This window comes from Gymnodraco acuticeps, unplaced genomic scaffold (genome assembly GCF_902827175.1).
Source record: "Gymnodraco acuticeps unplaced genomic scaffold, fGymAcu1.1, whole genome shotgun sequence".
Taxonomy (NCBI): domain Eukaryota; kingdom Metazoa; phylum Chordata; class Actinopteri; order Perciformes; family Bathydraconidae; genus Gymnodraco; species Gymnodraco acuticeps.
This window is the reverse complement of record NW_022990454.1, coordinates 439,548-454,442: the sequence shown is the minus strand read 5'-3', so window position 1 is coordinate 454,442 and position 14,895 is coordinate 439,548. Positions and strand designations below refer to the sequence as shown.

Sequence of the window (14,895 nt, the reverse complement as noted above, 5' to 3'; positions counted from 1 at the left end):
AAAGGGTATGAAACATTAATAGTTTCAAAAATGTTAAGAAGCCCTGAGACATGTGTGAAAAAAAAAACTGTGGGAGGGGTCCACTGGGGGGACCTTCGGGCTTAACTGGTTAACAATGATTAATATTTGTAAAGGCTACAGGTGATCTTAAGATGCGTGAGCTATGCTTAGGGACCTACCAGTCAAGATTATTTGTGCGTAGGGGTGCATCATCTGGCGCCTGGTCCTGGTCATCCTCGCCATTGCCCATGCCGTGAACCATCACCTCGGGCTCGGGCTCGAACAAATAAGGACGTAATGGTCCATCGTCTGGCTCAATATTGTTTGGATGTTTCTGACTCGCTATCATCACTGGATACCTCGTACAATCCTTCTTCTTTGTCTGGTATATTTGCCCTTCCACGTTCATTCTGCATAGACGCCATGGTTTGTTATCGTATCGTCTTCCTAAGTTTTCGTCACTTCCGGTTTGGCTGAGTCGAACATTTCGTTTCTAAAAAACTTCGGGGAAGCTGCAATAAAGTGCTTCTAACATGCGTAAGGCAATTATTATATTTTTTTAATCAGGTGTGATTGTTTTGGTACGTAATTATGCTTGTATATAAGTTAAAACCAAACTATTTGAGGTTCCATTTCCACTATCCCATTAAGTTACTAAGCTCTTTTTTTTGTAGATGGCCGGTTGTTCTATATTGGTTCCAACCAGCAGTACATGCGTTTGGTATTTGAAGGAAGGCTAATGCATTTAATTCATGAAGTTAACAGGAAATATTTTATCAGGTTAAAGCTGCTTGGGAGGTAGTCGGTTTGGACCTTATTGGCCCGCTTCGTGAAACGGCCAAACAGAACAAATATGTGATGACCATGACGGACTTGTACACCAAGTGGGTTGCAGCTGAGCCGCTCACATCGAAGACTGCAGCTGAAGTGTCTGCGGCTGTAGTGAAAACGATGTACACTTTCGGCATTGTCAGAAAAATCATCACTGACCAAGGCAAGGAGTTCGTCAATCAGGTACCTGCTTCTGGCTTAATTATCTAAGCAATACTTAATCGTGTAGGGGCTTCCCAATAATTCACTGAGGGGCTACATCTTGAGAAACCTATCTGATGCGTGCTACAGGCATGAGCTGACTAGTGTAAAAACGTTGCTCCTGTTAGTTTTATTTTGTCCACATATAACAGTTATCAATGTCAGAACCTCTGTAACAATTCCTGTTTTTGAACTATCCACAGTTAAATGAGAACATATTTGAGGTTCTTGGAATCCAACATTCTGTGGCCAGTGCGTATCACCCTCAGACAAACGGCCAGGTAATGAATTCATTCTTTTTTTAAATGTAATTCGTACATATCTTCAGACTTTTGTAAGAAAAATATCATTAAATATTATTATGATATTCTGTCACAATTTTTCAATGTTTAGGATGAACAAACAAATCAAAATGTAAAACGGGCTCTTAGAAAATATGTCAACAATAATCACAATGACTGGGACATCCACCTGCCTGCAGTTGTGTATGGCATAAACACAGCTTTGCAAGTAAGTGTTTCGTGGTGTTTTCCTCCTGGTTGTTCATTACATGTTTTTTGTTTTACCTGATGGTAATAGTGACCTTTACCTTGGTAAATGCTCCTCATATTTGTATCCAGGCTTCCACAAAGCATACACCTTTATATTTGATGTTCAACCGGCATCCACGCTTACCTGAGGTGATGAATGCTTGTCCCATGGGAGATACATTTGACATAGGAGATCCGGAGGAGGACATCGACACTGTGGTGAGCCAAATGAAGGAGTTGAATAAAAAGGTCAGTGCCCTTTCAAATCCAACCGACATTGAAAGGCAAATATGAGAGAATGTTAACTTCAATTCACTCTGATTTTGTAGGTTCTTAACAACATAGAAAATGCCCAGGCAAGACAGCAAAAGTCTTAAAATCAACTTTTTTATAGAAAATGTGTTATGTAATTAAATTTCATTTTAAATAAAATGAAAGACATTAGTCTTAACCCAAATAAAAGAACCCAATGAAAAGAGTTGTTAAATAATAGTGAAATCTCTCTCGAGTTTTCCTTTTGAGCTTTGCCAAAAGCCACTGTGTCAATTTTATAATAGTGAAATCTCTCTCGAGTTTTCCTTTTGAGCTTTGCCCAAAGCCACTGTGTCAATTTTGTCCTACTTGGGTTGCCGTCCGGAGTTGTCCAATATGGCGGACCATCTCGCACATGCGCACTGCAGATCGGGCAGAGCTGCAGATCGGGTAGTGACACTGCTCATTAGCGCATGATGATAAAATGGCCCACCTTTTGAGAGAGTGAAACGTCACAGATTACCCAGCATGCCTGAGAAGTACCCGTATGTGCGCTCATAGAGCATGCGCAACTTTAACCAAAATGCTCGTTCACATCAAGCACGTCAATTTGCGTACACGTAACAGCACCGCGTGTTCATGACAGCATGGTAATGGATTGTTGTTATCATGGATTTGATATGAACGAGGCGGCAGTTAGCAGCTAGCGGCTAGCTAGTAATGATGCTAATGTACACATCAATCGTTATGTACTTATATTACGCTGTAACAGGATCTAGTGATATCCAACAGAGCTTCATTTAGCATGAAATAATTATTGCACTGTATATATATATATATATATATATATATATTTATATATATATATATATATATATATATATATTTATATATATATATTTATATATATATATATATATATATATTTATATACAGTGCAATAAGCTTCTTAGTGCAATACGAAGCTACAGGGACGTTAATAATGTCGGTAATATTAACTTTATTTAATACAACATTTACGGTACAAGATTTAATCATACAGCCCATGTAGTATGATAATGAATTACAGCAAACATGTGCAATATATCCATTATTACAGCTCCGTGGGATGGCAGTAAGACGATATGGATCCGTTCTTATTGTGCACCTATGGGTAAAGATAAACGCAACTCACATTGGTTTCTCATACAGCATCTCTGTAAACTACGTGTATTCACTGAATTTCACTCTGCCTTTAACGGCTCGTTGTAGCTCCAATAGCTTCAGCCCCCACCCTCCCTGTGAGCACAGTGTGCTCTGATTGGTCGGGACACGTAACATGAACGTGCCGGGCAGCGCGGTCCCGTGGGTTAGATGCGCGTTCATAATGCAGAGGGAAATAACTCTCAGAATAACGTTATTAGCACATTTTTACAACTTGAGGAACACATTTTTTTAATAAGGGCTATACAAGTGTTCATACTGGGTAGTTTATTTAGTTTAAAAAAAATTATCCAACGAGTTACAGACCACTCTTTCCCAATGTAAGTCAATGGGAAAAAGTGTTTCCGGGCCTGGAAACCAAACGGAAGTGTAGTACCGCCGTTTGGCCAGCACGAATATTTTCATCTGAGTCCGGCGCACTTCCTGGGGGCTTGGTTGCGGCTCGCCTCGAAAGTAGACGACAATAGCCGATCGCAGGCGGGGGAGGTCTCAAAAAGCTCGCCTGAAGTCGGACAGCTCGGAATCGATGCTCGGAGTCGGCTTCGTCTTCTTCTTCTTCTCTCGGTTTTTTGGCGGATTGCAAACAACTTTAAGGTGCATACCGCCACCTCCGGAGTCGGCTTGACTCGGTTTGCATTTATAAAGAATGCACACGTGTTTAATCGTTAATGTCAGATATGTAGCCTACTAAGTAAATACATTTGTTCCTGCTCAAGATTAGATTCAACTTTATTGTTATTGCACATATTACAGGTACTGAGACAACGAAATGCAGTTTAGCTTCTAACCAGGAGTGCGACAAGCAGTAAAATGAAAAGTAATGTACAAAATCTACAGAATAAAATATAGAATGAATTGAATGATGAATAAACAGGGTATGAATACACTAGATATACACAGCAGCCTGTGAGCAGTATGAACAGTGTGTATGAATATGCTAAGATATATAAAGTATGAAAACGGTAAGCAGTGCAAGTATAGTATAAAATATATGGATATTAATTTCATGATGATAAACATTGTGGAACGATGATGAAAAATGGGAATGGAAGTGGCAACGTAAAATGACACAAAACAACAACAAACTTTTGCCGAGCCAATTGGAGAGTTTCATCAGCAGCACGGGGTAAAAACCACCAATGAGCGCTCAGATCGAGATACCAGCGAGTCGTTTCCCATCAAGCATTTAGCTTCCGCAGCCCGTGGAGAGGAACTGCGCCGACTCGCCGCGCCTCGCTCTTAAGGCTGCGGGCGTCTTTGTCCCGCGAGATTTCAACGTCTCATGTAGGCGAGCCTCCAGAGCAAGTCGGACAAAATGACTAACCATCATGCAACGCACTAGCAAGACGTTGATCGCAACTGCGCAGGTCTCGCTTGTCTCAAACAAGCCTACCAGCTCTGTCCCCGTTATTTCCACACCCCCCCCCGCCTCTGTTAGCACATATTTACTGACACAAACATTTGTATCATCTGTTGTAGACCACAATAAATAAAATAAAATAAGAACTAATTCTCAAAAAAGATAAACGCCATTCTTAAAATGTATAAACGAACAATAGTTTGATTAATATTGATTAGAGTGCACAATAGAAATAAAATAATTGAGAAGAAAAAGAGATATGTTATCTATCAAAACCCAGTTAGATTAACATTCATTGGATTGCACACTTTGTTTGTTTGTTTGGATATGTAGCACATTAACATTTTAAATAGCACTTAATGACTGACAGAATGGAAATGACAATAAATGAAAATGTAAAACGAAAAAAGCGATCATGAAAATGTTTCCAAAAAATGAATTAAATGATTTTTGACCACTTTGTTGTTCAGATATATCACATATTTGTAACTAAATGAAACATGAATTTAAACAAAACACGGTATAAACTGAGGAGTGACTCCCGTGAGGTTCATGTATTTTCTTCACTCTGCTCTCATGTCAAGAAGCATCAGATCAGTGCATGCACTGCCTCGTCCAATCAGTGAGCGATACACAGTAAGGGGGCGGGGCGAGTGTCTGAGGATTTCATCGGAGGATGGTCTGGTGGTTCCTTGGTTATCGCTCCTCCATGATCGCTCCTCGCTCCTCGATCCTCGGTCCTCCGGCAGAAATAAGAGCCATGGGACGGTACTCAAGATGGCGCAGGCAAATCAACTTCCGGTGAGACCGAGGACCGAGGTTGCATTCCAATAGTCCATTTAGCTTAGGAACCTTCCTAACGGAGTGAAATGACCCGGAAGTCCCTCAGTGGCAGCCATGATAAGTGCCGTTCCAATTCTCCAAATGAAAGGAAAGGAGGTTTCAAACTTCCTTTATAACCTCCTTTAGCTTAGGAACCACTGGACCTCCCTAACCGAAAGGAAAGGAGAAAATGCTGCCCCACAATGCATTGCAGCCGCAGCATTTGCCGTCACCCAACAGTCGGCCGTTCACGGAAACAACCGATTATGACCGAGAAATGATATCATGAAAGTTACGGTGCTTATTAAGCATTTTAAAACATATGTGGTAAGTTGCCAAAGTGCTTTTTTCTGAACGTTCATCAGTATTATAATCAAAAAGAGAAATATGAACGTTAGTTTTTACTAAAATGATCAAATAAAGTCAACATTTCACAGTCTTTACTGAGCTGTGTGGGGTTTGTTCAACTTTTAAAAGATGTTTGAATGGTGATATACACAGTGATAGATGTTAAGGACTAACGTTTATAATAAATACATTTGTATTGATTTTAAGATCTTTTCATACAATCATACGTATTGGGATCATTTGTATTAATGTGGACCGGAGGGAGAGGGTGACGAGCATAAGTTTCACTTTCATTTTTTATTTCAATTCCAACTTTGGTCATGAAGAATATGTTTCTCTGTTGTCCACGTTCATAAAGCATAAAGCAACAGCGTCAGAGCACGGTGCAGAGTCTCTAGATGAGTTTACAGTAGTCCCTCGTTCTTATTATACATCCATGTTGTAGTCCGCTGTATAGAAAACTGTAGTTTCCATAGTTTCCCCACAGCAGCAGACGCACATTCATGACGTCCGCTGGCGCATCATAAACACGTCGGATAGTGAAAGTGCATTCGGATTCTCTAAAGTACCGCAGTCTCTTCTCCTAAATCCTTTTCAATTCTCCTACCCACTATCCCTTAACCCCATGACGTTTCACTCAGAGGTCAAGGAATAGGAGATAGGGTTAGAATTTAGGAGCTGATTTTTGGATTATCGGAACGCAACCTAAGTCACAACCGCTCAAACCAACTACCAACTACTACCGTGAAGTGGGCAGAGAAGGAGTCCGAGAAAGTTGCTCCCTTATGTGATGTAATATGATGCGTTTGACGTATAACGTTAAAAAACAGAACGGCTACTTCCCCCACTGAATTCCTGCCCTTATGTCTCGTAAAACATATAAAATCATGCATTAACTTTTTATTAATTGTAATTTCCAGGCAAGGTTAAGCTAAGCATAAATGTAGTAAAGCTGCAAGTTGCTCTTTAACACCTATGCAACTTCTGGTCACGTGGAATTGGCCGTTGTCATGGTAACTGTAAACAGCAGAGCGCGCACACCGGGACAAAGGAGTCAGAAACATGTCGGATGTCGGTTCTGATGAGTTTGATGATGAACGCGGGAAACTCGGGGTGAGTTTATTGTCTGTCTGTGAGTGAGTCAGATATCTTTGCTTTGTTGTAAGGAATGACGCTGGCTGAAGCTAACGTTAGCATTAGCAGGCTACAGACTGTGTGATCCGCTCTGCCGTGTCCCCGCAGGAGTATGACGGCGGGAGGAACGGAGCCGGAGAGAGGCACGGAGCCGGGAGAGCCGTCCTGCCCAACGGGGACGTGTATCAGGGCGGGTACGAGAGCGGCAGGAGGCACGGACAGGTAGAAAAACGTTTAGACCCCAACGGTAGAAAAACGTTTTCCTAACCTTAAAATAGCTTCTAACTTAGAACCTATGTTAAGGTTAGGAAAACGTTTTTAAAACTTAGAACTCCTAAGTTCTAGCCGTTTATTGTTCTAAATATGTAACTGCTGTTTAGCTAGGATTCCTCATACATGTTCATATTAAGGACATCACTGGGCCAAGGTCCATGAAAGATTTAAAATGGTATATGCAATTGGAAAATAAGATTGTTGTAGTAGACGACCACAGATTGTCAATACTGATATTTATCTTTGTCAATTATATTTCTTTATTTAATTATAATACATCTTGTTTATCATCATGAATATAGAAAGTAAACACAGTAGTTCCCTTTAACTCATTTAGCACCCAAAGTTAAAGTGAATAACAGGAGTAATAATTTCTAAAATAAATGTTTTTGACAAATAGATTGCACATTTTACAGTGTTGTCCTGGCAACGTGCATAGACAGGTCAGTCAGCATCAGCTTCAAACGGCCAGTCAGTGCAGCTCCTGCAACAGAGGCCATGGCAGGCCGTGGCAAAGCGTCTGTTTCTGAATGTACCTGCCACGTGTGCTTCTTGCAAGACAAATGTCTCTTTGACAATTCATCTTGACTCTAGGGGACATATTGCTTCAAGAATGGGGCGAGATATGTTGGAGACTATTACCAGAACATGAAACATGGACACGGCACCTTCTACTATCCCGATGGCTCTAAATATGAAGGTACAAGAATCATATTATTTTGGGATAGTTGCCAACTTCTGCATTCCATCAGTGTGTGTCCGTTTACAGTTTTGTGAAGATTATACTATTTTTCAGCTGGCAACTTTGTGTGTGTTAGGTTTGTGGGTTGAAGACCTGAGACAGGGTCATGGTCTCTACACCTACCCCAATGGAGATGCTTATGAGGGGGAGTGGCTTCATCATATGAGGTATATCTACATTTTGTGAAAGCACACAATTCTCTGTGCCAACTGGATTTAAAAGCTAGCTTGGTTTTCCATTATCTAACCTCAGTGGTGTAATTTAGTGAACAACATTTACTCAAATATAGTACTTAAGTAAAATGTTGGGGTATTTATACTTTACTTACTGTAGGTATTTTATTTTATGCTACTTTATACTTCTACTCCAATGCTTTTTGGAAGCCAATATTATATTTGTTTACTCTATTGCATTTATTTGACAAAATGAGTTACTAGTTACTGTACAGATTCAGATCATTAGCTTAAACAAAATATAAATAAACTATGGTATAAAAGTATAGGTTAAGATATACAGCAGCAGTAGATAAAAGTAGCACAACCTTTACCAGCATTCAAAAAATAATCTAGTTATTTAATAAATATGATTCTAACATTGGACATTACGCACAATGACTACTTTTACTTTTGGTACTTTAAGTATATTTGAATGCCGATACTTTTGTTATTTTACCTAAGTAAGATTTGAAATGCAGGACTTTAATTGTAACAGAGTATTTTTACACTGTAGTATTTCTAGTACGAGTACTCCTTACAACAATGATCAATGATTAAGACCTTTGCTAAATCACTGCTGGAGACAACTAGGTTGCATATGTTATTTCAACAGCCTGACAAAGTGATTTCAATAAACAGGATGTATATTTATTTTTAACCAAAGCTAAGTTTCAATATCGTCACCTTTTTACCTGAACATTACCAAACCCATTCTAAATACCGTTAATAGCATTTCAGAACTGCTGACATCCTTGGTCTCATGTGATTGCTAGGCATGGCCAGGGCATTTACAACTACCAGGAAACTGTCTCCAAGTACAAGGGCTCATGGGTAAATGGCAAGATGGAGTCAGCTGGGGAGTATATCCACTCTAACAACAGATACATGGGTAACTTTGTCAACAATAATGTAAGTTTTACTTTAATACCTCACAAAATGCAACATTTTATTCACCAACTAAAGTGTACATACCACATTAAACACATACACAACACAACAGTGGCGAGCCGCTGGTTTTATAACAAGGCCCTCTGACCCCCCCCTTCCCTCAAAAAAAAAGAAGAGTTATTACGTTACAGGCTTTAAGTCTATGGTCACAGCGTAGACTTCAGCCGAATATCAAAACAGCGGCCCGGGGTGCAAAACGCATCAATGACAGCGACCCTCTACCACACAAAACAACACCATTTATATAAACACCTATCATGACAGGGCACCCACAGCCAAGTAACAATTACAAATGAATTAAGTCGGCACGGCGGCCCGCATTGAAAATGACTTAGGCCTACCTTTGATGATCAAATCACTCAAACACAAAGTCCATCCTCCTGTCCTTTTGGATGAAGCACTTGATGGCGGGTCATTCAGCTGATCCTTTGCCACTCCAGTTTATCATTGGAACTCAATCTTGAAAATGACTCGGTTAATAATTTCGCGACAATGTCATCACTATCACTGAAGTGAGCCATCATGAACGAACTTATGCTAATCATAAATCTATCCATCATAAATCTATCGATTAGATTTATGATTCGAAAATAATAAAAGTAGGGTAGACATGTGGATATTATCCGGCTGAACAAAACGTGCATTTATCTAACAGGTTCGTTTTCCACTGACCTTATTTCAAGCTATTTTCCAAAATCCTATGGAGAAATCCCACTGCTTTTTTGTCGAGGGCACCCGAGCGCAGCTTACTTCCGGGTTTTAGGATGCGTCACTGCAACACATTATAGAATGGCGAAGTCACGCCCATCTACTTCCGGTCCATGGGACCTTATTTCGGAAAAATAATGTATTGAAGTCAATGGAGAGAGAAAACGTATCTTTCGATCCCGTTTGAATTGTGCCATGAATTACACATATGATGTTTGTCAATCTTAAAAAATAATGTCCATGTAAAAAAAGTCACAGTTTGTTGTAAAACTGTTGAAATATAAGACTATGAAAAATACGCAACTAGAAAGACTACAAATCCCAGAGTCGCGTAAGTGATGTCACAATTGTTTTCCTCCACTAAGAGATAGCTAAGATCTATATGGCGCTGGCTAAGATAAGATAACTTTAACAAGATGCCTGTGTGCTTAGTACCAGGTTGTTATCATACTAGCAATGGGTCTTGCTCGTTCTTTCGCTTCCCGTCTGATGAAAGGACCAGGAGTGGCTGGATCAAGTTAGCTACCTAGCTAGTAGCTAGCACGTTAGTTAGCATTACAGCCTTGTCATTTTTATTAGCCTTCATATGAAGTAACATTAAGTAACCCAAAATGTTAAACAGTAAGAGTATTAGTCATATTTCGTGAACCCTTTGAAGAGTACTGTCACACCGGTGTGATCATTCTATAATACACCTGTAGAGGAAACTTCTGTGTAGCTATGCAGTGGGAGTCACCGACTCAGGAAGGAGACACGGGAAGAGCAGTAGCTTTGATGTCAAACACATGATGGTTTATTTGGAGTTAACGGCCGGAGAATTCACATCACAAGTCCAAGAGCCAGAGGTTCTGACTTCACGGTAGAGTTGCCACGTCAATTCTGAAGAACTCTACCCCAGACCCATGTATTTAGCTAGTTCAGAGAGCATCATCAACATGCTGCATAACAAGATAGAATGATAACACCTCTATCAGCTGACGCCAACAGGCAGGAACAGGGAGACAAAACACTGAGAGCACAGCAGCCAAGGTTACAGGTGCCTGTGCTCAGTCAGGACAGTTTGAACTGATACACTGGGTCAAAGTTATGGGCCTTGGAAAATATTCCACAACAACACCATTTAAGCCCGGGGGAGAAATGCTAACACTAGCATCGGCGATCACAATGGTTGACATTAAACATTAAAAAGACCAGGCAGTTCAGAGAGAATCAAAGGAAGGCAGGCAGCTTTGCATGACATTCTTCTGGACGTGTTTCATTGTGGTGACAGTGAGGGTAGTCAATCCTTTTGTTGACAAGACAGTAGTGACGGCCATCTTGTTGACGTGTGTTGTTCTGCGAGACCAGAGATGTAGTTCATTGAGCGTTTCACACAAACAAATATGTTACTTCACAATTTTACGACACTTTTTCTTTTTTTTTACTTGCAAAATTATCTTTTAAATTGACAAACATCATATGTGTAATTCGTGGCACAATTCAAACGGGATCGAAAGATAATCTTTCCCTCTCCATTGACTTCAATACATAATTTTTTCGAAATAAGGTCCCATGGAGGTCCACCGGAAGGGGAGGGACTTCGCCACTCTATACACATGCATAAACTTCACAGCGGGCGGGCGTAAAGTCCGCGGAAATAAAGCCCACCCAGAGGGAAGATATGATTGGTCAATTGTACTGTCATTTGACATTACTCTCTCTGTGAATGTAGAGAGGGACCACCAAGCTCTCCTGTCTTCACAGTAACTCGCAGAGATGACATTTAACCCTTTACATTCCAACAGAAACTAAACAGGCAGATTCGAAGGATTTATTTCTTTGGAAATGTTATTTTAAAAACAATTAAATCAAGTTATTTTGGTAAAACTAATGAAAAATATAATTAAAGAAATATTTAAAAATATATATTTTTAAAAAATGTTTTTTTTTTTAATGTTTTCAAATATTATTTTTTAGAATATCTTAGGCCCTCAGAGAGGGCCTAGAGGGCCCTGACAGCTCGCCACTAAAACACAATACACACAAATAAAACCCAGGTTGTAATAAAACATGTTTTACATTACATTTACATCCTCAGCCGTCCGGCCCGGGGAAGTACGTGTTTGACGGCTGTGAGCAGCACGGTGAATACCGCCCCGCTGAGCAGGTGATCACACAACCACACAACTCTTTCTCCTTACTGTGTCTGCAAACAGAAGGGATAGCATTCATGATATGACACTGAGTGTACTGAGACACAAGGTAACCATGACAACTCTCTTAACTTAAACTCCAGCCAGCGACTGATGAGGAGAACGGTAAAAATCTAAAAACACAGCGGACCCCCTACCTAGGCTCCAGAGAGGGGTATCTCAGCACCGAGGAGGTGCTCTAACTCCAGAGTGTGTCAGTAGAGACAGGCGTGTCCTTTCTGTCTGCTAGAACAACTCCTTCTTCCTTAGTTAATCTGTTCTAAGTGCATGTTTGACTTTATATGCATGACGATCAGTCACGTTGAGTGACTTTATCAAAACTTCAGGATTCATGTTTGTGGCTGCACAATTTAGAAAAATGACTAGTTGTGATTGACTGATATTGCCAATGCGATATGATTTGCGATTCACATGATCATTGAAAAATAATTTTCAATGATCATGGTGTGATTTTTTTAAGAGGATCTATAACAAACAAGCATATCGTGGTATTACATTTGGATTAATTAGGCAGCACGTTACATGTAAATAAAAGTGTGTTGAAGGTGCGTACCTAATGGTGTGCGTTTTGCTTGCAAATAAAACCAAAATGAATGTTAACAATATATTGTAGAACTTTTTCTCACAGTGTGTTTTTCATTCTATCCAGGACCGAGCTGAGGGTGAGTGGGGAGAGTCGGGCTCGCCTGCCATCCTCAAGTGGATCCCCAAGTGTGTAACCGAGTTGACGCTGTGGACAGGCACACACACCTCATGTGAGCTTTATCAAAAAAAACTAGAATATAACAGACCTGCTGTAAATGTACCATCATCTGAAGGTCAGCCTTTATTGTTGATGATGTTTCTGAGGAATACATTCAACAGTTCAAAATATTGCAAACACAGAGTTGATGTGCCGTTCAGTGTTAACGTGTGTTTTCTTCTGTCAGGTGCAGAAAATGACAGGGCTTCAGCAGAGGCAGAGAACTGACATGTCTGATCAATCCTCAAACATAAATATACTAATACATTTGTAAATTAGCCTTGTCTCTTTCTTTGAAGGTGTTTAGTAGAAGCAACAGGAAACATTTCCTTATATAATGTGCTGCCCCTGTCTGCTAATCTCCAAACAGCTTCATATGTCTGAAATACATCAAACGCTACCAGACCTGGTATATTCACAGTGTTCCATTTAAAAAAAGGTGATAGAGGAAGTTAATTAAATAAATCAAATTATTTGTAAACTATTTACAATTTAAAACAGGGTAAGAATGTGTTTTCTGTTGTTTTGTTAGGAGGTTGCTGCTTGAATGCTTTCAGACAATTTTACTGTGTACTTTTTTTGTTAGGTTAGGTTCTGACAAATAAAATTACTGAAAAACATACTTTTATTTTTTTATTTAATCGTTTATTTCGCAGGGACAATGCACTGTAATAAACACTTAAAACATTCAAATGTATCAAGCGTAACAGTGCCTGATTTAACTTTCAGCTAATTTCCATCCGCAGTCCCTCACATAAAAACATTTAAGAAATTTACATTTGACAAACATTGCAAAAACAAATACATGATATGCAAAAAGTGCAAAAGAGCAAGAGCAGCATACACAAGTATTTATGACATGGTAATACAATATAGCAGCAACGACATATAAAGTGCAAGAGAAGATACAAGCGATGCAAAAAATGCAAGAGGAGATACCCCTGTGTTAAAGTCATAGACTGTATATATAAATGGACGTAGGGTCCGTGACGTCACCCATAGGATTCTGCAGAGTTGCCGAGAAGCCCTTAGTAGGCGGAGTCGGCCACTAACGGCTCAACAGTGACGTCAGAGTTAAACTCCCGCCTGTTCCAGCCTGCTCCAAATAAGGGCAAAGAGGCGGAGCCGAGGCGGGACCTGCTGCCACCGAGCTGGAAGTTCCAGAGCTAGCTGAAGCTACCAAGCTAAGCTAACATGCTCCCCATCTGCACGCTGCCGTCGCATTTTACGTTTCTAAGGTAAGCGGACATGAAACTATTCAGCAAAACTATAAATAATAATCTAAATTATTGAGTTTTTAGCATAATAATTCAGAATCTTAAAATCCCTTAACATTTGTATGCAATTGTGCTAAATTCAACACTGGAATCAAGCACATATTAATATGTTTGCATGACATTAGTTATTTATATTTTTGATATTACTTAATTACACGTTTAATACATTTAAGTCAAGCTAAGGTACATGTGATGGTAGCTAGTTAGTGCTCTTACCTGTGAGGCCTCCTCCAAACAGCATAATAACCAGACTGTATCATTAAAACTAAGTACCAGTTATAGATCCATGACTTTAGACAAACAATTAAAAAGACAAAATGTATTTAAAGACCCATCTTTATTTGAATGTGCCTCTGCTGCAGGCCAGAGTCCTGCATCGGGTCGGGTACCCGACGGGTGACCCGCAAAAAAGGTGATTCGCAGGTGGTATTTTTTCAAACGCTTTTTTCCGGGTTCGGTTCTGGGTAAAACAAAGATGATGCGGGTCGGGTCGCGGGTATTGCATAATAAATATATTAAAATAATAATAATTTAGTTTAATGTTTAAAATCCTCAGACCTCTCCCCCGCGGGACCGCGCATTCTTTCACACACACATACGGGTATTGGGCCGAGCGCGACACCGTACTTCCGGTCTGCGCCGTTTTACGCGAGGTGCAAGCAGCCGTACACCGTCTAAGTGTTGCTAAGCTTCCTGTACTGAATATCATAGTCTATTGCCTTAATCAATATCTCAAAAATACCACATATATGCAATGGCATGATAATATTATTGTGACAAGTGGGGTATTCACCTGGTGTTTCCAGAAATTAGACGTAGATGCCGCCAAAATCGACGAAGGCCACTGTCGTTTTTCCATACATCTGCAGGCAGTCTGTAACAACCCACACAGCTCTAGTTTACGCTGGTAACGACCTAAAGCACCCTCAAGTCCAGAGATGTAATCCGAAGACATGCAGCGATTTCTTCGGTCGTTAATTCAGAAAAAAAACCTACTGCGCTCTGCCTGGCTAGTTAGCTAGCTGTTTATATTTGCACTTCCAGGATATTAGCACCTCCAGGAAAATGGCGCATTTATATATATTTATATGGCACGTGTTGCATTGTGGGTAGCTCG

General features: G+C 40.1%; 1 protein-coding gene across 2 annotated transcripts; it reads left to right on the top strand.

The window, feature by feature from the left end:
* Positions 1–6,187: 6,187 nt before the first annotated feature.
* rsph1 (radial spoke head component 1) lies at positions 6,188–13,123 on the top strand. 2 transcript variants are annotated; one of them, XM_034225754.1, is made up of 8 exons: positions 6,188–6,660; positions 6,790–6,903; positions 7,549–7,654; positions 7,773–7,863; positions 8,685–8,820; positions 11,645–11,713; positions 12,409–12,514; positions 12,695–13,123. In XM_034225754.1, coding segments are annotated over exons 1-8 (675 nt in total). In that variant the 5' UTR covers positions 6,188–6,609; the 3' UTR covers positions 12,697–13,123. The 2 variants fall into 2 exon arrangements, with proteins under 2 accessions (XP_034081645.1, XP_034081644.1); XM_034225753.1 differs by having other exon boundaries at positions 6,194–6,660; positions 12,689–13,123.
* Positions 13,124–14,895: the final 1,772 nt, after the last annotated feature.